At 37.8% G+C, this 23398-nt stretch overlaps 3 protein-coding genes across 7 annotated transcripts in view; 2 read left to right on the forward strand and 1 right to left on the reverse strand.

Annotated features, from left to right (window-relative positions):
- The window catches only part of nprl3 (NPR3-like, GATOR1 complex subunit), a 31523-nt gene extending 16100 nt beyond the window's left edge, over positions 1–15423 (forward strand). For 3 of the 5 annotated variants that reach the window (XM_067421159.1, XM_067421174.1, XM_067421185.1), the window contains 7 exons: positions 297–434; positions 1035–1191; positions 5574–5680; positions 5850–5979; positions 7588–7777; positions 7885–8077; positions 9706–10110. In XM_067421159.1, the coding sequence (XP_067277260.1) occupies positions 297–434; positions 1035–1191; positions 5574–5680; positions 5850–5979; positions 7588–7777; positions 7885–8077; positions 9706–9871 (1081 nt within the window). In that variant the 3' untranslated portion in view covers positions 9872–10110. Of the gene's footprint in view, positions 1–296; positions 435–1034; positions 1192–5573; positions 5681–5849; positions 5980–7587; positions 7778–7884; positions 8078–9705; positions 10111–10903; positions 11038–15407 lie in introns of those variants that run through there. The other 2 variants (XR_010898642.1, XR_010898641.1) reach the window with 2 other exon arrangements.
- mpg (N-methylpurine DNA glycosylase) lies at positions 10387–15992 on the reverse strand. The gene is made up of 3 exons (XM_067421223.1): positions 15435–15992; positions 11638–11842; positions 10387–11349 (listed from the first exon to the last, which is right to left on the reverse strand). The coding sequence occupies exons 1-3, from the start codon at positions 15654–15656 to the stop codon at positions 10937–10939; spliced, it is 840 nt and encodes a 279-aa protein (XP_067277324.1). The 5' UTR covers positions 15657–15992; the 3' UTR covers positions 10387–10936.
- rhbdf1a (rhomboid 5 homolog 1a (Drosophila)) overlaps positions 15486–23398 on the forward strand; it is an 83340-nt gene continuing 75427 nt past the window's right edge. Inside the window, exon 1 of the mRNA XM_067421128.1 lies at positions 15486–15622. The gene's annotated coding sequence lies outside the window, so the exon portion shown is untranslated. The remainder of the gene's footprint in view (positions 15623–23398) is intronic.

A 23398-nucleotide genomic window follows, 5' to 3' on the forward strand; every position in this document is an offset into this window, starting at 1 on the left:
ATATCATAATTATCATAATCATAAACACACCTTTTACTGCACTTTATTGTTCCTTTAGTTATTTTCCTATTGCTTGTAATGGTTCTGATATCTCACACATTCACAGAAAATAGCTTGCTTCTAGTTTGCAAAATAAGGTGGACAGAGAAACGTACTTGGCTTTTGTCCATATTCTCTTTTCTCTTGTAATTCATTGTTTCAAAATGAATTACATCATTACATAAAGTAATTCATTGTTTCAAATAACACTTGTCATTTCTGTCATGGTGACCTTATCCACTGTGTATTGTTTTCAGTCTCTGCACTACTGGAGTTGTTCGGCTTCACATTAATAACTGGCTTGAGGTCAGTTTCTGCCTGCCACACAAAATCCACCGTGTAGGAGGGAAACACATCCCACCAGAGGCTCTTGAGCGCAGCCTAAAGGCCATTCGGTGAGTTACAGCATAGATTGCAACATCCATATGGCCTCATCATGTTGCAATTAATTCAGCAATTTGCTCTGTTTTTTTCTGCAAAATAAAAACTGCATGCTTTCTAAATCCATGAAAAAATGGATGTTTAAATATCCAGCTTATCTCATTGATAATGTAGTGTTCCTCAGTGTGCTTTGTTATAGTGCTATTTTTGGCAAATATAGTAATTCATCCATCTATTCTTTGTGTGCAGTATGTATACTATTTTCTTCAGCAATAGTATGGTAATATGATAATCTGACAAATGCCTAAAAGTGTTGATACACAGGGTGATATCATTATAGAAAGATGATACACATCTTTTTCAGCAATGTTGCTATCAGCAGGCAACCAGGTGAGCCACAAGGCCCACGACTGTTCTAAAGTATCCAGATAGAGATTTATTGTATATTCTCAATGAGGAAGTGCCCAGCAACATTGCTCAAAAAGTTTCCCCGTGTATCATGTGACCTTTAGTCTTGTCTGCTTTTTTTTCCATGTTCAACTTGCTACACTTGTTATTTAGACCAGAGTGTAATTTCAACAGCAAGTTGTGTTGTGGTGGTGTGCCCCCTGCAGGCCGTATCATGCACTGCTGCTGCTGGACAATGAGAAGGCCTTGCTGGCCCAGCTTCCTCTGGACTGCTCTCCTGCTCTAGTGCGGCTTATCAAGACCTGCTCAGCTGTGAAGAACCTACAGCAGCTGGCTCAAGACGCTGACCTAGCCCTCCTGCAGGTCAAAGACTATATGCCACTGTGCACTTTTATCAGCCATGTCCTTTTTTAAGTTTAACACTTGGAAATAGTTAATTGGTCTGACAAACTTTCAAACTTGAAGGTTCTGGCAAAAATCTGATGTTGTATTGACCCGTGCAGGTTAAGTTATATTCAACAAGTTACAGAATTCGTTTTTGTTAAATTTAGTCTTATACTGCCACCTAGTGGACAGAAAATAATTATATTGAAATATCATTATGGCAGAAATGTTTTGGATAGACTATCTATAGTCTAAAACTGTGTTTTTTTTAAAACCCTTTTAACTACAGTATTTATTTTCCACAACAAAATTCAAAGGCCTGAAAGTTCATGGATTACTGGATAAGGATAATTATTATTATTATTTTTATTTATTTATTACAAATTCTACACAATATTTTAGAGCTTTACATAACTAGGAAAAAATTTATATTCATTATAAAAATATTAATTGAGTTTAAGATTTTATTAATTTACATGACTTGAAATCCAGGTTGTTTTGGCTTATTTTAAATCTCATGTTGTCTTATTTTAAATAAATAAGTCTCATAAATAAGTCTCCTAATCCATTTAGGCCCATTTGACCTGTTTTAAGATTTTATTTTGTTTATTTGATTCATAGTTTTTAGTATGGAATTTAACTTTGTATGTGTGTAAAGAAATACACACAATAAATAAAAAACAAAAAAAAATTCTAGGAGGTATAAATAAATTGTTATACCTTTTGTGTTCAGGTCTGTTTTGTACGGTGGCCTAGTAGTGCAGCCGTACTAAATTAAACCACAACACAACGCAATTAAACCACAACACAACAAAATCGCCACAACAACGAAATCATCACAACACAACGGAATTAAACCACAACACAACAAAATTGCCACAACACAACGGAATCACCACAACACAACGGAAATGCTCCCGACCACGAGGGGGTGCAATAAAGTTAGTTTCCCTTGCCATTGCTCTATAGATTGGCCTGCTGTCTTACAAATATATAAACACTACGATCAGATTTAAGTGTGTAACCATTGTATATCGACATTAAATAGCAACTCAAAATCACCTACATGCATTATAGCTGCATATTTATACTCGTAAACATTTTTACTCACGATCAAGGCGCTTGATGCCCAAGGGAACGTCTGCCAGTGGTTGAAACGAATAATTTTATGAATTAAAATTACTTTTGTGTTGTTTTGTTTAAATGTTCAACTTCCAATGTTGTGCATTGAGTCAGTTATTTAGAATACAACAAAGCTGTAGAATTTTAACATGTCTGTTTTGAAATGTTAAAAGTAATTTTAATTTATATAAATTATATGTTTCAATTGCTTAGTGGAATTGGCAGACGTTCCCTTGGGCATCAAGCACCATGACAGTGTGTAAAATTGTTTTCGAGTAAATATGCAGCTATAATGCATGTAGGTGATTTTGAGTTGCTATTTAATGTCGATATACAATGGTTACACACTTAAATCTGATCGTAGTGTTTATATATTTGTAAGACAGGCCAATCTATAGAGCAATGGCAAAGGAAACTAACTTTATTGCAGTCCGAGAGCCCCCTCGTGGTCGGGAGCATTTCCGTTGTGTTGTGGCGATTTTGTTGTGTTGTGCCGATTTCGTTGTGTTGCGGTTTAGTTTAGTATGGCTGCACTACTGGGCCACCGTAGTTTTGACCCTAAAGTTAACTGTGGGTTTTTTTCATATGAAAAAATATTTATTTTATTTTCCTTCTTTTGTTTTACATCTGTTAATTAGATTTGTCTTAAATTACTTATGTACAATACATTTTAAAGGAATTTAACTTTATACTCTAAAATGTATCATTCATATACAGACACCTAAAGGATTATTAGGAACACCATACTAATACTGTGTTTGACCCCCTTTCGCCTTCAGAACGACATTAATTCTGTGTGGCATTGATTCAACAAGGTGCTGAAAGCATTCTTTAGAAATGCTGGCCCATATTGATAGGATAGATTGTGCAGTTGATGGAGATTTGTGGGATGCACATCCAGGGCACGAAGCTCCCGTTCCACCACATCCCAAAGATGCTCTATTGGGTTGAGATCTGGTGACTGTGGGGGCCATTTTAGTACAGTGAACTCATTGTCATGTTCAAGAAATCAATTTGAAATTATTTGAGCTTTGTGACATGGTGCATTATCCTGCTGGAAGTAGCCATCAGAGGATGGATACATGGTGGTCATAAAGGAATGGACATGGTCAGAAACAATGCTCAGGTAGGCCGTGGGATTTAAATGATGCCCAATTGGCACTAAGGGGCCTAAAGTGTTCCTAGAAAACATTCCCCACACCATTACACCACCACCACCAGCCTGCACAGTGGTAACAAGGCATGATGGATCCATGTTCTGATTCAATGTCTCAACAGAAATCGAGACTCATTAGACCAGGCAACATTTTTCCAGTCTTCAACTGTCCAATTTTGGTGAGCTTGTGCAAATTGTAGCCTCTTTTTCCTATTTGTAGTGGAGATAAATGGTACCCGGTGGGGTCTTCTGCTGTTGTAGCCCATCCGCCTCAAGGTTGTGCGTGTTGTGGCTTCACAAATGCTTTGCTGCATACCTCAGTTGTAACGAGTGGTTATTTCAGTCAAAGTTGCTCTTCTATCAGCTTGAATCAGGCGGTCCATTCTCCTCTGACCTCTAGCATCAACAAGGCATTTTTCAACCACAGGACTGCTGCATACTGGATGTTTTTTTTCCTGTTCACACCATTCTTTGTAAACCCTAGAAATGGTTTTGCGTGAAAATCCCAGTAACTGAGCAGATTGTGAAATACTCAGACCAGCCCACCTGGCACCAACAACCATGCCACGCTCAAAATTGCTTAAATCACCTTTCTTTCCCATTCTGACATTCAGTTTGGAGTTCAGGAGATTGTCTTGACCAGGACCACACCCCTACATGCATTGAAGCAACTGCCATGTGATAATTGCATTAATGAGAAATTGAACTGGTGTTCCTAATAATCCTTTATGGTGTTGTACATACATACATACATACATACATACATACACAGTGGGTACGGAAAGTATTCAGACCCACTTCAAATTTTTACTCTTTTTTTATATTGCAGCCATTTGCTAAAATCATTTAAGTTAATTTTTTCTCATTAATGTACACACAGCACCCGATATTGACAGAAAAACACAGAATTGTGGACATTTTTGCAGATTTTTAAAATAAGAAAAACTGAAATATCACATGGTCCTAAGTATTCAGACCGTTTGCTCAGTATTTAGTAGAAGCGCCCTTATGATCCTTTTGAAGACATCCATAAGTCTTTTTAGGAAAGATGTAACAAGTTTTTCACACCTGGATTTGGGGATGCTCTGCCATTCCTCCTTGCAGATCCTCTCCAGTTCTGTCAGGTTGGATGGTAAATGTTGGTTGACAGCCATTTTCAGGTCTCTCCAGAAATGCTAAATTGGGTTTAAGTCAGGGCTCTGGCTGGGCCATTCAAGAACAGTCACAGAGTTGTTGTGAAGCCACTCCTTCGTTATTTTAGCTGTGTACTTAGGGTCATTGTCTTGTTAGAAGGTGAACCTTCAGCCCAGTCTGAGGTCTTCAGCACTCTGGAGAAGGTTTTCATCCAGGATATCCCTTTACTTGGCCGCATTTATCTTTCCCTCGATTGTCGTCCTGTCCCTGCAGCTGAAAAAAACTAAAACCACAGCATGATGCTGCAACCACCATGCTTCACTGTTGGGACTGTAATTGACAGGTGACGAGCGGTGCCTTGTTTTCTCTGCACATACCGCTTAAAATTAAGGCCAAAAAGTTAAAGAATATGTTGTTAGTTGAAATATGTTAAGTTATGACTGTTTTATAAACTTGCGTTCCACAGGGTCCAAATGGACCCCGGAATGCAACAGGTATATGCAGTTTTGTGATGCATTAGGAGGGTTGAGTCATCTTAAAGGGTTAGTTCACCCAAAAATTCTGCCATTAATTACTCACCCTCATATCGTTCAACAACTGAAAGACTTTTGTTCATCTTCGGAACACAAATAAAGCAGTGCATTGGCTGCAATGACAATGATGATAAAAGGTCTTGAGAGAAGAAATGTCATAGCTGCCAATGGAGGCCTTTCTGAGCCATCGGATTTCAACACAAATATCTTCATTTGTGTTTCAAAGAGAAACAAAGGTCTTACGGTTGTTGAATGACATAAGTATAAGTAATTAATGGCAGAATTTTAATTTGAACTAAACCCTTTAAGTGAACTAAAAACCATTTAAGCCCTCCTAGGATGTTTGCTGAGTCCTCCTATTGGGCTCTGATTCCTTGGATAACCACTGCTCTGAAATGCTACACTGCCTGCCACAGGTCTTCCAGATTGCTGCGCATTTGGTGTACTGGGGAAAAGCCATCATTATCTACCCTCTCTGTGAGAACAACGTGTATATGCTCTCCCCCCATGCAAACATCTGCATGTGAGTATGTGCTCTCTAGAAAACCTAAGCTCTTTTGTGTTGTCTGTGTTCTAATGTACTCACTGTACAAAGTTAAACTTCTTATTATTTTAACAGAAAACCCTCTTGAATTAATTCAAAAATACTCACTGCAGACATTAATCATGACTGTGTCTCTTCCTCCCCCCAGCTACTCCCCTCTGGCTGAGGAGTTCGCACTCCAATTTCCAGGTCATGACCTGCCCTCCATGTTAGCCAAGTTCTCACTTCCTGTATCTTTGTCTGAGTTTAGGAATCCACTGGATGCCCCTGTGCATGAGGTTAGTGTCTTAAAACGACTTTTCACTATCTCAGACAAACAACAGACAGGAAGCCATTAATTTTCAATGGAGAGCAGTACAGGAGCTTTGTGGAGTTTCATACATGTGTGTGCAGAATTTTTCTGACCCAATTTGAGCTTTAGATGCTTTGAACTTTTGCTGCAAGACCGCATGTGTCCACCTGTGATTTATGAGATTAGTAAATAAATTCACAAAAACATTCTGTAAAAATGTTATGAATAATTATGTCAGAAATAATTATTTTATAATTTTGTTGATTAGTTGATGTTGATTAGTCCAGCCCTAGAAAACGTATTTTAGGCGTATACACTTTCGTCAGGGTAGACACCACATTGATATTTACATGGATGAAACCATGCCTGTGAGGGGAAAACATGAAAAGCCATTGAAAAAGCCATGAAAAGTCTTTCTAATGGCATGCAATATATAAAGGCCTGATATCACATGTACATTTCAAAACTCACAGCTTTTCAAAACTTATATATTAAAGCCTTTGGAAACATTCCAACATTACAGTCCATTGAACACACCATGACTAAGGTCTATTGATTGTTTTGTGCATCCATGTTTCATCCATGGTTTTTCAGATTTTCTGTTGCAGTGTTCTCTCCATATTTACGATATATAATATTTCTTTGGGAATGTGCTGGATCCTTTACTTTGAATTCTTACATCCAGGACCACCAAGTTGACACCATTTAAGTTTGCCAAGAAGTATTTCCTTCTAAAGCAAGGAAGTATTTGACTCATGGCAGACTGGTAGGTGTGGGCTTGGATGGCAACATGCCCAGTGCATTATGGGTATTAAAGTTATCCTACCTATTTTGCAAAAGGGAAGACAACAGCCTTATTTTGCTCTAGCTGAGTTGTACCAAATAAAAAAAAGTTTTTACCTTTCTACTGCATAGGGAGACGAGTTTTATTAAAGGTCCCATTCTTCGCGTGTTTTCAAAGCTTTGATTATGTTTACAGTGTGCAATATAACATGAGTTCATGTTTTGCGTGTAAAAAAACAGTATTTTTCACACAATTTACTTATCTGTACAGCGCTGTTTCCTCTGTCCTAAAAACGGCCTGATGATTTCCTTGTTCTATGAAGTCCCTCCTTCAGAAACACGTAACGAGTTCTGATTGGGCCAGCGCTTCCCGTGTTGTGATTGGACAGCAGCTTAGCGCACTTTGCCCGGAAAGGTCCTGCCTCTTACCATAACGGGGAGATGCAAGCGCTGAATGCACGCTCTTCTCCACGTGGGAGAGCAACAAGACCACGCCCCCTATTTTGCGTGTTCTTGTGAGTGAAGGGTTAATCAACAAACGGTTCCTGTGACGTCATTACATCCCTGCACTTCCTGCTGTAGCCCAAAACGGCCGTTCGCTGTAGGCTTTGAAAGGGAACTTCTGTTAAATAAAATATCTCGCTTGGCATTGAACTTTGAGCTTTATAATTTTACAGGTATTATTTATTAACAGCAACTTTTCACACTAACTAAAGTTTGAAAGATGGAATCGCGAAGAATGGGACCTTTAAAAGCGCCGTATGGCAGTTAAACCTTGCTTGAAGATCCCATTATGTGTGTATCTGAACAGGCCCAGCTCATTCAGATGGTCGTATGGATGCTCCAACACCGACTGCTGTTTCAGATCCATACATATGTTTATCTGTTGGTCCCGCCCACTGAGGAGGAGCCTGGTCTGCGGGAGGAGGAGCCACCCCTAGTTGCTCGTGTGACAGGCCGAAGTCTGAGCACGCCCAGTGCCCTGAGTTTCGGCTCTCCCAGTATGTAACCCAGTTAACTACAACTCCAAACAGACATGCACATGAGAGAAGAGACACCCTTATAATCAAATAAAGTCTCAGTAGTCTCTCTCATTTTCTCTTTGCAGCAAGTAGCGATGACATGACCCTGACAAGTCCCAGTATGGATAACTCCAGTGCCGAGCTGCAGACCGGAGGAGACTCTCCTCTCAATAAAAGAATGACAGAAACTCTTCTGGCCAGCCTGACCGAATATGAGCGACAGGCCATCCTCCGTGTCCCAGCGGCGCAGAACCCAGAGGATCTGCGCTTATTTGCCAGGTGAAAGCGCATTTTTATAGCGTTTTTTTATCTCCAAACTGACTTTATTCTGTACAGTAGGTCGTTTTCTTGCACTCATTTTCATCAATCCGAATGAATCCAGTCCAATTTCTGATTCTGAATGTTCTGTTTATATTGAACCCTAAACACTGCAATCCGATTCACATATTTGTTTACATGTGCATTCAATTTATTCCAAACAAAATTTTAGCACATGTACATTGACCAGAATCTGACAAAATGAAAAGATGTCATCAGCTCTACAGTACCACCAGTATAAATGTAGTTTTTGACATGATGACATATTTAAAATGAAAGCTGACACATGTTAGAAGTATATATTATATTTAGTATATACAAATATTTAGGAAATATTCAGCCTATCATTGACCAGGGGCCTATACCATAAATCCGGTTTAGTTGGTTAACCACATTTCAATTTAGTTTGCGCCAATCCTGGGTTTTAGGCACCATTATAGTGGTTTGGCTTATAGCAGTGTTCATTGCCATAGTAACACTCTGGGGCAGGTTACGTTCTGGGTAAGAAATCTCAAACTAAAATTGAACCAATCAACTGTGAGCAAAGTGACACCTGTCTGATGTGATCAAGACACCCCCTTTTTGTACTCCAGATTAAAGGTCATATATATAGCAAATGTTTTTTTTAAGACAGTAGTCTGGCCTTTAGCAATGGATATTTATAAAAATCATTTTTATATGATTTAGATATTATGTATTTTTTATACCATTAATCCTTTTTAATGGTAGGTTAAATAACTATAGATATATAATAATAATAATAATAATAATACATTTTATTTGTAAAGCCCTTTTCATAGTTAAAAACAATCCCAAAGTGCTACACATAAAAAAAAAAAAAAAAAAAAAAAAATGAATTAGCAAAAAGTAAAAAATGCTTGTTTAAAAAGAAAGGTTTTTAGTTCTTTCTTAAAAGAGTCTATGGCTTGAGGAGCCCTTAGGTTTTCTGGAAGTGAATTCCAAAGACGCGGTGCGGCTGAGCAGAAGGCTCGATCCCCCATAGTGCGGAGCTTAGTTGTGGATGGTTGAAGAAGGGCTTTATTTCCAGAACGGAAGATATATAACATATATCTTCGATATATAACATATATCGGAAGATATATGTTCCATATATAACATATATCTTCGATATATAACATATATCTTATATATAGATATATAACAACGGTTATATAAATAAGCTTTAGCATCAATAGATAAAGCTATAAAAATGTATATCTATATGTCAGCTTAAATGTTAAATTCTTTCTATATTTACATCCATTATATAACCTCACAACTTTTACTTGCATTTATATAGGAGTTTTTTCTTTTAGTTCATTGACGGTTCCTGCTGTGTAAATTTGTTAATATTTTTTAATCTCGTTATCTTCTGCAAAAGAGAGAAGTGAATAGTACTGCATCTAATTGGCTGTTCGCTGATGTCACACCTAAACTCAGAATCAAAGCCTGAGTTGATGATAAGTTTGTAGCAACAAAGTCTGAATGGATTGGTTTGGTTTTGTCAACTCAAGCTCAATTGCATCGATTGAAGTCAAACCAGTCTGGTTATGAATGGATTATTTAGATAGTGTCTTGTCTTTCTTTAGGCTCCTGCATTACTTCAGAGGCCATCATCACCTGGAAGAGATCATGTACAACGAGAACATGCGTCGTTCACAGCTGAAAACGTTATTCGACAAGTTTCGCAGTGTTTTAGTAATAACCAACCACGAGGACCCCATCATCTCTCTGTTCCAGTCTCCACCAGAGTAAACGGATCATTCAGCTCCCGAGAGTCTGAGGACGGGATGACGTGTTTTCTCATCGTCAGTGGCTTAAATAACCTCATTCAGGTGCAAAATGTTTACTGCTGCAACAAAATAATATTCAGAAGAGGCTTATAGAGTGAGCCTCGCATGATCTAGTGTATATAACTGTGTTGACCAAAGATTATGTTGTCATGATTTTACCTCATATGTGGTTGATTTTAATAAATGATTCAGGGGTCATGATGTGCGGTTCATCCTTGGGCAGTCATAAAATGGATCGTTTAAGTATTCCACCCAAGCATCTCCTATTTTGATATCGTTCCCTGATGGGGATATATCATCTCCTCAAGCAAACAAGAGCAAAAACACATGCCATGATGGTAATTCCAGACCATAAGACTGCATGCCCTGAAGACTCCAGTGCAGAGAAACCGAGAACAGAAAGAGAAAGGGGGATTGTAATTGCTTTGAGGTGCAAATGGTTTCCCAAACATCTGTAAAATCAATGAGCACCAGGAATAACAAGGCTTTTTATTAAAGAAACATGATGTTACAAAAAAGAGACATGTTCAGAAATCAAACCCCAAGGAATAGTTCAATACAAAAATGACAATTCTCATTATTTACTGACCCTCATGTCATTCCAAACCCGTATAACTTTCTTCTGTAGCTTGTGATTGTTGCTGCTCTTTTTTTGTTTTCAATACACTGAAAATCATTACCATAATTGAAAATGATTGGTGAATTACGATGTAAACTTCTCCTTTTTCTCACACAACATTGCTTTATGGCTTTAGAAGACTATAGGATATAGAATATACTTACAGTATATAGAGAATATGAAGCAAAACCACTTGATGATACTTTTATGGTGTTTTTTGTCTATTTTTACCATTTATTTTATTATATGGAAAAGAGTAGCTTAGACATTCTGCTAAACTTCTCCTTTTGTGTTCTCCAGAATAACAAAAAATATATACAAGTTTAGAACAACATGAGGGTGAGTAAATAATGACAATCTCTTTTTTTTAAATAGAGCAATGTAATGACTGAACAACATGGAGACCTTTCAGGAGACTGTATTTTCCAACTCAGTGGAGGATTGTGAGTGAATCTGTCGCTCTGCGTCTCTGTTCAGCACGCTCACACATGGGTGTCCTCTCAGATAGAAGCGAAGTGGTTTGGTTGCCCATTCCCCATGAGACTCGACTCCGATCCGATGGGTCGACACCACCTCTCCAGCGGGAACAGTCTCTTGCTCTGGGTCCCTTTCAAGCCACACCTCTTTATCAGTGGCCAGATCCCTGCGGTCGAAGCAGCGCTGTATATCTAGTGCTTGGCACAACTTGGATGGGCCATTGCAGAGCTCTTTGTCCTTAAGAGATTTGGCTCCAGCCTTGCGTTTGGCTGCTCGCAGGCCCCTCATGACGTCCTGACTGCTTAGAGGCTCCAGCGAGCGCAAAAGCACGGCCGCCCCCTCCCCTGCACACACATAGTAGAGTAGTTAGCAAGGCTCCTCACTGTCTCCTTCCTGTTGGCTTGTGTCTGCGTGCATATGTTCCAACCTTTCTCTAGGTTTTTGTAATGTGCCAACTTGACCTATAATGAGAAACATTTGGAGAGAAGCAAAACGGCAGCAAAACAAAACACTTGTTTCTTGCATAACGAGCGATGAGGGATCTGTGGTTACAGCCTTCCGGCTCCATCTCCTGTAAAGCCTTTTTTCCTATGTGTGTGTGTGGTCAATTAGGGTGGATTTTGGTGCCTCACCTTGGCTGGAGACGTTCATGCAGAGGTAGATGCCGTAGATGGGATAGACATAGATGGTCCCAGGCTTCATGAACATGGCAGTGTTCCTCTCAGTGCGTTTCCCCCCTGCTGAGTGGGACGCCTTGTCCTCCCCACCCAAATATGCTTCTGTTTCCACAACCCTTCCTCTGAGCTCAGTGCCATCAGTTAGCTTCCTCACCAATACCTAGTAAACACAGAAACCAGAGATCACACTCTTTCCTGCAAAAGCACTGTGTAGTCATCTTATATCCAGCAGGTGGTGCAGATGTGCCAATAGATTATCATGGCTGAGACTGAGGTTCTGGCTCATGATACCTAAACGTTTTTTTCATTTATTTTTTAGTAAATGTGGGTAATTATTTTTCTAAACAACTCAATCTATAATTGTTTTTGACAGTTGATAAAATATGCACTCTAAAAAATACATGTTTACGGTTGATAAGATTTTTTGCAAGTCTCTTACGCTCACCAAGGCTGCATTCATTTTATCAAAAAATGCAGTAAAACAGTAATATTTTGAATTTATATTGCCTTAAATTCTATTTGAATATATTTTACAATGTAATTTATACCTGTGATTGATAAAACTGAATTTTTAGTGTCATTACTCTTATTCTGATATGAGGATTAAACATTTCTAATTATCAGCAATGTTGAAGACTATATGAACTTATTTGTGTTAAACTGTGATAATTGTTTTCTGGATTCAGAAAGTTGGGGAAAAAAACTGCATTTATTTTAAATATAATATTTTTGGAACATTATAATAGTCTCCATTTAATGCAGCCTTGCTGAATAAACATATTCGTGTTGTTGCAAAAATGCTTAATGTTAAAATATATTTATGGTGTAAGAAAAACATATTACTTAACATTTTTAGAGTCATTTAACATTTTCTGTAAAGTTTTTTTTAACCATACTAAACCAACATGAATACAAAATGTACATTTCTAAGAACCTGGCACTTATGTTTTAAATTAGAAAACTAACCATAATCACTAACACAATGTGCTAAAATACCTCAGAATATCCTAGCAACGCTTTTAACATGATTCAAGCACCACTAATGTTAAACAAATATATATACCTCAGTTTCACAGACCAGGTTTAAGCTTAGTCCCAGACTAAAATGGATGTTTGAGCTGTTTTAACTAAAAGCAACTTGCACTGATATATCTTACAATATGTCAGTGCCATATTTTTGTCTCAAGATGAACACACCAGTAATGTTTTTTTTCCAAGGCATGTTTATGAAAGCTATTTAAATGCTCTAATTAAACTAAGGCTGAATCCTGGTTTAACTAAGCCCTGTCTGTGAAACCAGGCTCTATAGTTCACCCAACATTAACACTGATTTTATTTATGGCTATGTTAAACAAGATACTGCTTCCGTATTTATAAAGTTATTACTGTCGTCCAATTAGTAGAGTAGAATGCAAAAAAAAAAACTCATCTCATCAGCAGCTCGTAAGTCTGTGTTTAATCCAAGTAGATTCATTTGGTTCACTTATCCTTTGAAATTATTAGTCGGGAATGGAGGTAGAGCAAATACAAGATTGCTGTGAATGGTGTATATGCTCTGAGCGCAGCAGAGTGTGAATGTGAAAGCCACAATTGTCACCTCCTCTATTCTGGCTGCAGGCTGTCACGCTGAACGAGTGCTTGGTCACACCGAGCATCCTATTATGGGTCAGATCGGATACCCTTCAACATGATAATGGCTTTTCATGCTTTTCATTTCACCCTTATTTACACACTGGTAAACTGAAAACAAACAAGGGCATACTTTGTGCTGGTTGAATTAGCCTGAAATTCTGCACTGCCATGCAACAAAGTGTGGCTAATTGTCTGGTATTTCAGTAGCCTTCATGTTTTCAGCAGCCCTCTTTCCATTTTAAACCTCATTAAAATGCAAATTAGGCCTTTCTCTGTCAGTTTGAGTCTATTCTGCGCTCTGCATTTAACTCTGTCATTCAAATGTTCCATGAGGTCAAGCTGTATTTCAAGTACACTACTGAGCGAATCATTGCAACACAATTGATATGCTGTCTACATTCAAGTCAGGGAGTCATTTAAAAAAACTTCTGGAAGCCAGTCATTCTCAACTTTATATCTAAAAGCACCACATTAAAGTCAGTAACATTAAATTGCATTTTAATGGAATATTGCAGTTTTTATAATAAATTATTTATCTGTGTGCATCATATTTTTTTTAAATTCATGATAACCCCTTTAATGTTTAATTAAACTATCTTCCCCATCCCTCTTGCAGTGACATCTCTTCTGTTCTCTGATGACTGAGAACCTGTCACTCACGTGTTTGACCAATAGCAAACTATCCAATCAATTCCTATTGGACAAACAATAAAATCCCGCGCTACATTTTTTCTTGTTTAATAAGCTGTTTCACTCAGATATATGTCACAATAGGAAAGAAAAGGCTATATCGCAACTTGTTTCATGCTGATTTTAAAACATTTTACACAACACAATTTTGTGGCATTACAGAAACACTTTCTTCCATCATGTCAGAATTGGGCTTCTGTGCCAAGGAATGAGCATGTGCTTGGGATGTTGCTCATTTCTGGGTGTCACTCCATGATTTCATCACAGTTTCTGTGAATAATTCTTAAAAGGTTTGGAGTACTTTTTCTGTCTTTTGACAGGAGAGGGCTCAGGATTACACTCTTAAAGGGCTCCTTTTTCCCCCGCACAAAAACTATTCTCGTCACTTCATAAAATGATTGTAGAACCACTATTGAGATTGGCTTTTTAAACGACGTCTTTAGTAAATTTTATGGGCCTTGAGAGAGGAAATGTCATTGCTGCCATTGGAGGCCTTTCTGGGCCATCGGATTTTAACACAAATATCTTAATTTGTGTTCCAAACATGAACAGAGGTCTTACGGGTGTCGAATGACATAAGGTTAAGTAGTTACTGGCAGAATATTCATTTTTGGTTGAACTAACCGTTTAACCCTTTCCTGACAATTTGAATGTAAATTAACTAATATTTTGTTAAACATACAATGCAGAAATTGCTCCCAAGAAAGGTGCCATTTGTGTTTCATCTGAGTCTCAATATACTGCTGATGAAATTAATTAACTAAGTAACAATTATATAACATTTTAAAATAGAGCATTTTATTATACACATTGCCTGGCCAAAACTTGCTATTTCTATTTAAATAGACAAATGCTTAAGAGTCTTTAATTGGATAATTATTGCAGTGATTATTATTTTTCTAGCATGTAATATGATTGGCAACAGTTCTTCTAACCCGGTTTGATGGAGTGTGTAACTTTTAATTTCTTAAACAACCATGTAGGAAGACACATATTCAAAACTATGCACCTCTGGATGGAAAAATATGTTGTGATGTTATTTCCATCTGAGGTGCATCAATTTTCTGTCAAGATCTTGTATTGACAATGCAAGGGTCCCGCACTTTGTAAAGTCTCCTCCAGCACATCCCAAAGACTTTTAATGAATTTGAGACCTGGACTCTGAGGTGCCGATTCATGTGTGAAAATGATTATTCATGCCTGATGATTCATGCCAGAAACATAAAAATCACTGCAATAATGATCCAATTATTAACTCTTAAGCATTTGCCTGTTTAAGTCAAAACAGCAACCTTTTTTTGGCTGGGCAATGTGTATGCATCTATTTAGATAAATGACAGCAAAAAGGCAACTAATAATATTTATATTTTATTTGAATTAGAATTTTTTTTACACTATTTTAGACCATAACAACGAAGACTGACGCTTACCTTGCCGAGAAAGGCCTTCGCCAGATCAACGCAGGGCTGATGGAAGAAGCTGTCACTCAGTCTGGCAGGGTCTTTCATTGAGAAATAAGGGCTGCTGAAATGATGATGATCCTGATCCGTGGAGTTCGTGTCAGACTGACACTGGAAGAGTCTCTTGAGGGGTTCACCATCGGCATATTCTGATTGAGGTAATGATGAAGTCTTTCTCTTCCGTGTTGTCATTATAAATTTTAGGCTATATATTTCCCTCAAACCATAACAGGTTTGTTACAAACTTTCTGGCTTTTAAAATGCTAATAAAAACCACAAAAGCACGCAAGATTAACGTCATGCAAGCATGTTTCATGCACTGTTTTCTATATAGATCTGTGGTTTCATGTCGCTTTTATAGGTCGATGTATATTACAAACTGCTAACTAACATATCCCTATATGTGCAGATTATTTTGAATAAATATAACTGCGGTTTTGAGGGGTGTAAAACATTTACGTGAATACTGTCGCGTTTATGTTTAGTGGATGTGTAGAGTTGAAGCAGCCCGGCGTTTGTTTACCTTTAACAAACGCAAAGCACTCTGGGATACTTAAAGGGCCAGTAGCGTTTGTGTGACATTTGGTTGTTGAATGACTGAGTGGTTGTTTTTTTTAGTCACATTTACACTATTTCCTTAAGTTGCCAAGATGTCAGTTGCATGGAAATGATGTCATGACAGCACCAACATAATCACATGGTAATTAATAACTGTTTGGCGAATTGGTGTACATTTTCATACAATCTAAGTCTATTTAAAAACTTAAAGTGCCAAAAATGCTTGCACCTTATTTCATCCGATGATGTTTAAGTGTGGGGTTATATCTGGTGGACCTCTGTGCTTACTTTGTGCTTATTTCTAATAGCCATACAGTTTTGTACACATAGTACAATTTCATATGAAATCATCACTTCTTAGTTACACAGTTCAGATTTGTTTGTACAGCAACGGCTTTCAGATTCATCAGACTACCTGAGCCGTGACCTGTAAAGCTTTTAAATGAATAGTTCACCCTAAAATTAATATTCTGTCATAATTTACTCACCATCATGTCATTACAAAATAACATTTTAACGAAACAAAATATGTCTGTCCCTCCATTGAAAGTTCACATAACCAAAATGGGCTTTAGGAACTTTATACAGAGATAGTTAAAGTAAAGACATCCATGTAAATCCAATGTGGAAGGTGAGTTACTGATGACTGAAATATTGGGTGAACTATTTCTTTAAGAGCCCATAAAAATATTGGGCACTGGTAAAACATCTACTATAATGACCAGCCATATCATAACCAACAACAAACTTACCTCAGACTTTGACATTTTCCAGAGAAGTGGGAATGTCAGAGGATGATGCTGATGTTGTTTAGAAATAAAAAATATAAAAAGTAATGACTCAGTGCCACTTTACAAATCTGAAACATTTCCACATATAGAGGTATTACACAATCACTTCACGATCCTTCAGATGTTACACAATGCACAATATTAAAATGTTAGTAGATACTACTACTACAAAAAATAGAGTGGTTCTCACACCTGTTGATGCCTGTATTTTGAAAGAAGGGTTATTTCCAGTGTCAGTAGAGCATGCAATGGTCTGTAAAGTCACCTAATGATAACTCAAACAAGAAATAACAATAAAATAAATGTATAACTGATATAGTATTGCAAAATAGTTGTGGTTTAGTACATTCATTCTTTAAAAATACCGTTCATGCTCTCCATTCCTCAAGAATGCCTGTGATATGCCAGAGCTCTGAGGGAGTGAGTTTATGTGGTGATGAGGAAATGCTCAGATATATCCGACCCGCAACCGATCAGATTTTATGGTTCTATTTAAGGTTAGATGGGTTATGCTTCAAAGCTTGAACAACGTTATTTATATCAACAATCTTTTCCCTCCTTTTTCAAGGAAACCATGATTTAGACTGTGATTGTTTGATAGGAATGTTCCAGCAATTATCCAGGAACATTTCTTGCATAAAGGCACATATAGTGCAGACTGTTTTTTGGGGGGGTTAAGATGGTTAAGATGTACACTTATAAATATTTTAAAAAAACATTATGGCAAATGCTCAGAGTTGCCATGACTTTAAATGGACAGCATGACATGCAGTGGCTTTAATGGGACTTACAGATTCAGGTTGTAACTGAGCCACTCTCTACGCTCTCAGCATGTCTGTCATCAGTAGCAGCAGGCCAACTCCTGAACACCTGGCCGATTGCCTGTGGATGCTCCCAGAGGACACAACCACCCGCTGTAAAGTTCAGTGAGACTAAAGAACAGACGACAGTATGCACAAAAGCCTGTCCCAGGCCTCCCATCTGACTCCTCTGAAGCCCCTCCAAAGTCTTTGAAGTGCTTGCAATATGTTACTGCGCTTAAGTGAGTTGAAGTGTTGAGGGATACAGTATTATTGCACAAAATTGGGCTTAGGGACTTTTTTTTTTTATCTCTAAATATTAAGCTTTAGCATGTAACTTGTTGTAGTGTTACTTGTGGTAGTATTTGGACAGGCAAGCACCACTCACATTTTCTTCAGAAAACGTGATTATATTATATTTTTAGACCTTACGTTTCAGAGAAACAATAAGCGCACAGCCATCTTTAGAATTTTGTCTTTGAACTTCTGTTTTTGTGGCTCAACAGCATCATCACTGTCAAAGAGTATTTAGCTGGTGAAGTGGATTTACTTATTGATTTTAGAGTTAACGGAAGTTATCATTAGCACGTTAGAAGTGGATGTCATAACAAATGTCAGACCGGGAAGATTTTAAAATGATTTGTTCATTCCTAAAATCGTAAGACCGTACCTTCATCCTTCATGCTGTGGAAATACAAACCTTAAGACAGAACACAGTGAGTGCAACACTGAAAAGAGGCGGGACTACTTATCTATGATGTGTTTTATGGGCAGAGCCTGGTGGCAGAAAAAGTGATATCAACTCGCAATTGCAAGAAAAAGAGTAAAGAACTGTGAGATAGGCCTTAAATCATTGCAAGTCCAGTCTGTGTATTGCAACCAAGGTCTGCGTTTAGCTTCACAGAGCATCTTTTGACGACTATTATGTGTGATCGGGTCACAGCCCTACTTTTGGCATATTTTCAATTCGCTATATTATGCTAGTTTTGTTACGCAGACCTGGCAACACTGCTTAGTTGTCAATGTTTTTATCCGTTCATCAGCAGGAGAAAATATTTTTGAAAGTGATTCCAAATTTCTAACGCTATCGTTACTTTGTCATTTATAGTTGTAGAGTGGACTCTGCTATTCTCTTACATTCAGAATGATTTTTAGAACTACATCTGTATTGTTATTGTCCTTGTTGTGAACAGGTCTTTACTCTCTGGAAGCCACTGAGATCTGCATGCTCACACATTGCTGCTCTGATGTGTAATAGTCGCAGAAATAGAAAGGGGGCACACTGTTAGGCTGCCAGTGTGTAAATCAATACGTTTAAGTAATTCAAGAATGCTATAAACATTCCAAGATTAAATATGCTCATGGCTCATTTTTATGGTGCTGTGGCAATGGGCCAGCAGTAACCAGGGGCACCTCCAAGATCTTTCACAAGACTATGATTTGCACTACGATCTTCTTCATAATGATTCTGCATTAAGTTTGGAAGATCACTGAAATGTTTTTGTTTTCAAAGAGTATTCATTTTAGTGTTTGTATTTTTATTCACCAATAACACATGCAGCTGTGCAGGGCTTATGCATTATGGTCAGTTTATAAATAGGGATATTTAGAAATATCCTGTATTCAGCAGAAGTTTCTTTCCCACAGGTGTGACTGGATTGTATATAATAATAATTTGTTACATTTATATAGCGCTTTTCTAGGCACTCAAAGCGCTTTACATATAGAAGGGGGGAATCTCCTCAACCACCACCATGATGCGACGGCAGCCATATTGCGCCAGAAAGCCCACCACACACCACCCAATCATCAGATAGATGAAGACAATCAGGAGAGGGGGATGATTAGGAGGCCATTTTGGACAGAGGCCAATGGGCAAATTTGGCAAGGATGCCGGGTTACACCCCTACTCTTTATCGAAAGACGGTGCTCTTTGACAGTATAGTGTCCCCATCACTATGGGGTGTTAGGACCCACACAGACCACAGGGTGAGCACCCCCTGCTGGCCTCACTAACACCTCTACCAGCAGCTACCTGGTTTTCCCAGTTGATCTCCCATCTAGGTACTGACCAGGCTCAGCCCTGCTTAGCTTCAGTGGGAAACAGTCTTGGGCTACTGGGTGATATGGCTACTGGCTATACATTTTCTATTCTAATATATTTTATATATCTATTCCTGTGATGATCAAAGCTGAATTGTCAGAATCATTACTCAAGTCTGTAGTGTCACATGATCCGTCAGAAATCATTCTGATATGATGATTTGCTGCTCTGAATGATGCAATATGAATATGATCTGTGATGAAAACAGTTGTGCTGCTTAGCATTATTGTAGAAACCATGATACTTTTCTCAGGGTTCAGCTGTAGTCCACTCTTTGTGAATCTCACCCACATTTTTGAATGTTTTTTTTTTCAATCCTCTCCAGGGTGCGGTTACCTCTATTGCTTTTACACTTTTTTCTACCACATATTTTCCTTCTCTTCACCTCTTTATTAATGTGCTTGAACACAGAGCTCTGTGAACAGCCAGCCTCTTTTGCAATGACCTTTTGTGTCTTGCCCTCTTTGTGCAAGGTGTCAATGGTCATCTTTTGGACAACTGTCAAGTCAGTAGTCTTGCCCATGATTGTGAAGCCTACAGAACTAGGCTGACAGACCATTTAAAGCCTTTGCATGTGTTTTGGGTTAATTAGCTGATTAGACAGTGGCACCAGGTGTCTCCAATATTGAATCTTTTCACAATATTCTAAGTTTCTGAGATACTGAATTTGGGATTTTCCTTAGTTGTCAGTTATAATCATCAAAATGAAAAGAAATAAACATTTGAAATATATCAGTCTGTTTGTAATGAATGAATGTAATATACAAATTTCACTTTTTGGATGAAATTAGTGACATAAATCAACTTTTTGATGATATTCTAATTATATGACCAACACCTGTGTATTTTATGAGTATGAACTCGTATGAATTTGTACAAACTCACTCGTACGTTTTTTGCTAAATCGTACGTATTTGACGAGTTGCCAATTTCGTATGAATTTGTACGAATTACCTATACCTCAAACCCCATCCCTAAACCTACGCGTCATTGGGGTTTAGACAAAACTTACAAATTCCTACGAGTGAGGTCATACAAATTCGTAGGTATTAGCCACCTCATATAATATGTACAAATTGATTGTGAGATAACATTGGTAACAGTTGCACTAGGATGCTTGTTGTCGGCTGATGCTCCAACCAGTTGGCCAGATGACATCAGGATCTCATCTGCCCTTTTGAGCCAAACCAGAGGCCAGAGATACAAACTGGCCTGACATGAGTTTAACTAAATGCCAGAGATGCTTTGAAGATGGCTGTGTCATATGTCTGGTGTTTTGGCTGAAACCATTGTTTGGATGCTTTGGCTTTGGTCTCACGTACATGTCAGCAGACAGGAGGAGATCTGGCAAAGACTTTCATTATCAGCTCAGCTAAAGCTCGTCAGCGACGGCAGCAGGACATGCCTGTGACAGACAGATGGATGCTCTCCACTGTCACGCTTCAGTGAAACTCGTGGCTTATGACTGCAGAATGAGTCATCAGCCCCTTCACACTGAGCTGTCACCTTAAGAAGCAAGTAGAAAACCTTATTTTCTTGTCTGATGTGTCTTTTCACACTCTAAATGGAAAGATTGGCTAATTTGAACTGAGTTTCAGTGTTCTCTCTAAACAAGTGTGCATGACTGCTCCCGCACAGACAGAAGAAAGCAAGCAGAAGTCAGACTGAAATTTGTAGAAAAAAGATTTCTTGAATAGACAGCATTTGAAGTGGAGTGCATCCACATGTCCATTTATTATCAGTATGGAACTGAAGCAGTGACATTTATTTGCAATATAAAGACCATATCCTAGCATAGTAAATGCTTCGTAGTGGCACCATGGGGAAACTAAATTTGCATTTCTTTAAGAAAATACCAGTATTTGCAAGGCTGCAAAACTGTACAGCTAAAGTCTTGGTAAGCTTTGGGTTTTAGTTATTAAAAAAAGTGTTTGTTTGTTTTTTTATTAAAAAAAGTTTTTTATTAAAACCCCAGTGTTGGGGTAACACATTACAAGTACCTGAGTTATGTAATCAGAGTACTTTGTCATGCTTGTAACTAGTGAAGTAACACAGTACTTTTAAATGTACAACACAATTGCTGAGCTACTTTTCAAATAAGTAATGCAAGTTACTTTGTTTTGCCATTTATGACATCTCTTGAGAGAAATCGTAAGTGCAGAGGCATTGTGTGCACTGTGTGGACATGCTGCTTATTGTAATTCTAGACTTAATTTGCTCATTCTCACTTACAAAACAGATTCATTATTCCATAAAATGAATAAAAACAGTGAAATGCAAATTTGACCCCCACTTAATAAGAATCACAAGCCTCTTAAAATACATGAAGACAGTGAATACCGAAGACTGATTTTTTTTTTAATAGGCTTTATAGACATACCGGTTGAGAGTGACTCTTGAAGGACCAGCACCACATCCTCTTGTACCTCCGTTTACCTTTTGGGAGTTCATGTTTAGTTCCATTCGTTTTTAGTTCACTTCAGCTTGTGATTCTTATTAAGTGGGGTCGGTTTTTTGGATTCCTTACCTATCTTAAGTCTCTGAGATCCTGGCACCTTGCACTTCTGAACACTCCAGGTTGGTTGCAGTTCTGGAAAATGGTGGTGCTTGAAACTAAAGGGTTCCTGATGGTTTCACACTCAATTCTTCACCGTAATTCTTTTGCAGTTGCATGTCTTTTTTCCGTCACCTGTTTTGTCTGACCCTGTTGACCCAATGAGCATTTCACTGTCCAGTGGTCATGCCTTGACTGCAATTTCTAGTATTGCATTAGTATTGTATCCTTCTCATGGGCAAAGCACAGTATACAAACTTTTTTTTTTTTTTGACAAACAAAAGAAAATGTAATTGGATTGTTAAATATAAGTTGTTTTTCATTTTCAGCCTTCATGAACAATTATATATCACTTATAAATGATTAAATACAAAATTAATAGTAAGTTATTAAGATTAAAGTGGTTTAGAATTGTTAAAATGCGACTGGGGGAAAAATATGATCAGAAAATCAACATGCCTAATAATTCTGCATGCAGTGTGTATACTGTTTTGTTTTGGGTTTTTTTTTTAGGAAAAAAAGCTTTAACGATGGTGCCTGTGTTTGTTTATGTGACATTCATGTGGTAATTATATGCAGGTTTCCCTACTAAATATTTAAACAGGCAGATTGTTCCCCTCTCAAGTTTCACAGCAACACCTGTTCAGCTCAGCAGTTCACAGTCATTTTCAGTGGTACTTTTAATCATGCATAGTTTGCATCCATATCTGCCTCATTGTTCTGTTTCATATAGTAGGTGACCAACAGATAGTTCACTCAAATGAAAATGTTGTCATCCTTTAATCACCCACATGTCTTTAGATGTATGATTCATGAATGAATCATTCTTTTTGAGTCACATATTTTCAATGAATCGTTTAATCTAGTATACAAAAACATGATTAATTCACGAATCAGACTGATTTGGTTCTCGAGTTCATCTGACACAATGATCCAGTCACAGTGGTTAACAGCTCACTGGAGGATTATCAGTGAATAACGATTTTGGTCTTTTCATCAAAGAAAGAATTTGAATGACTAGCTCATAAGTTATATAAACCTTTGTACATTTATGGTACTTTTGTGCCCATTTAAAGTTTAAAAGCCTTACTCCTCTGTTTGGAAAAGAATGATCAATACAATTCTTC

This window comes from Pseudorasbora parva, chromosome 2 (genome assembly GCF_024679245.1).
Source record: "Pseudorasbora parva isolate DD20220531a chromosome 2, ASM2467924v1, whole genome shotgun sequence".
Classification (NCBI taxonomy): domain Eukaryota; kingdom Metazoa; phylum Chordata; class Actinopteri; order Cypriniformes; family Gobionidae; genus Pseudorasbora; species Pseudorasbora parva.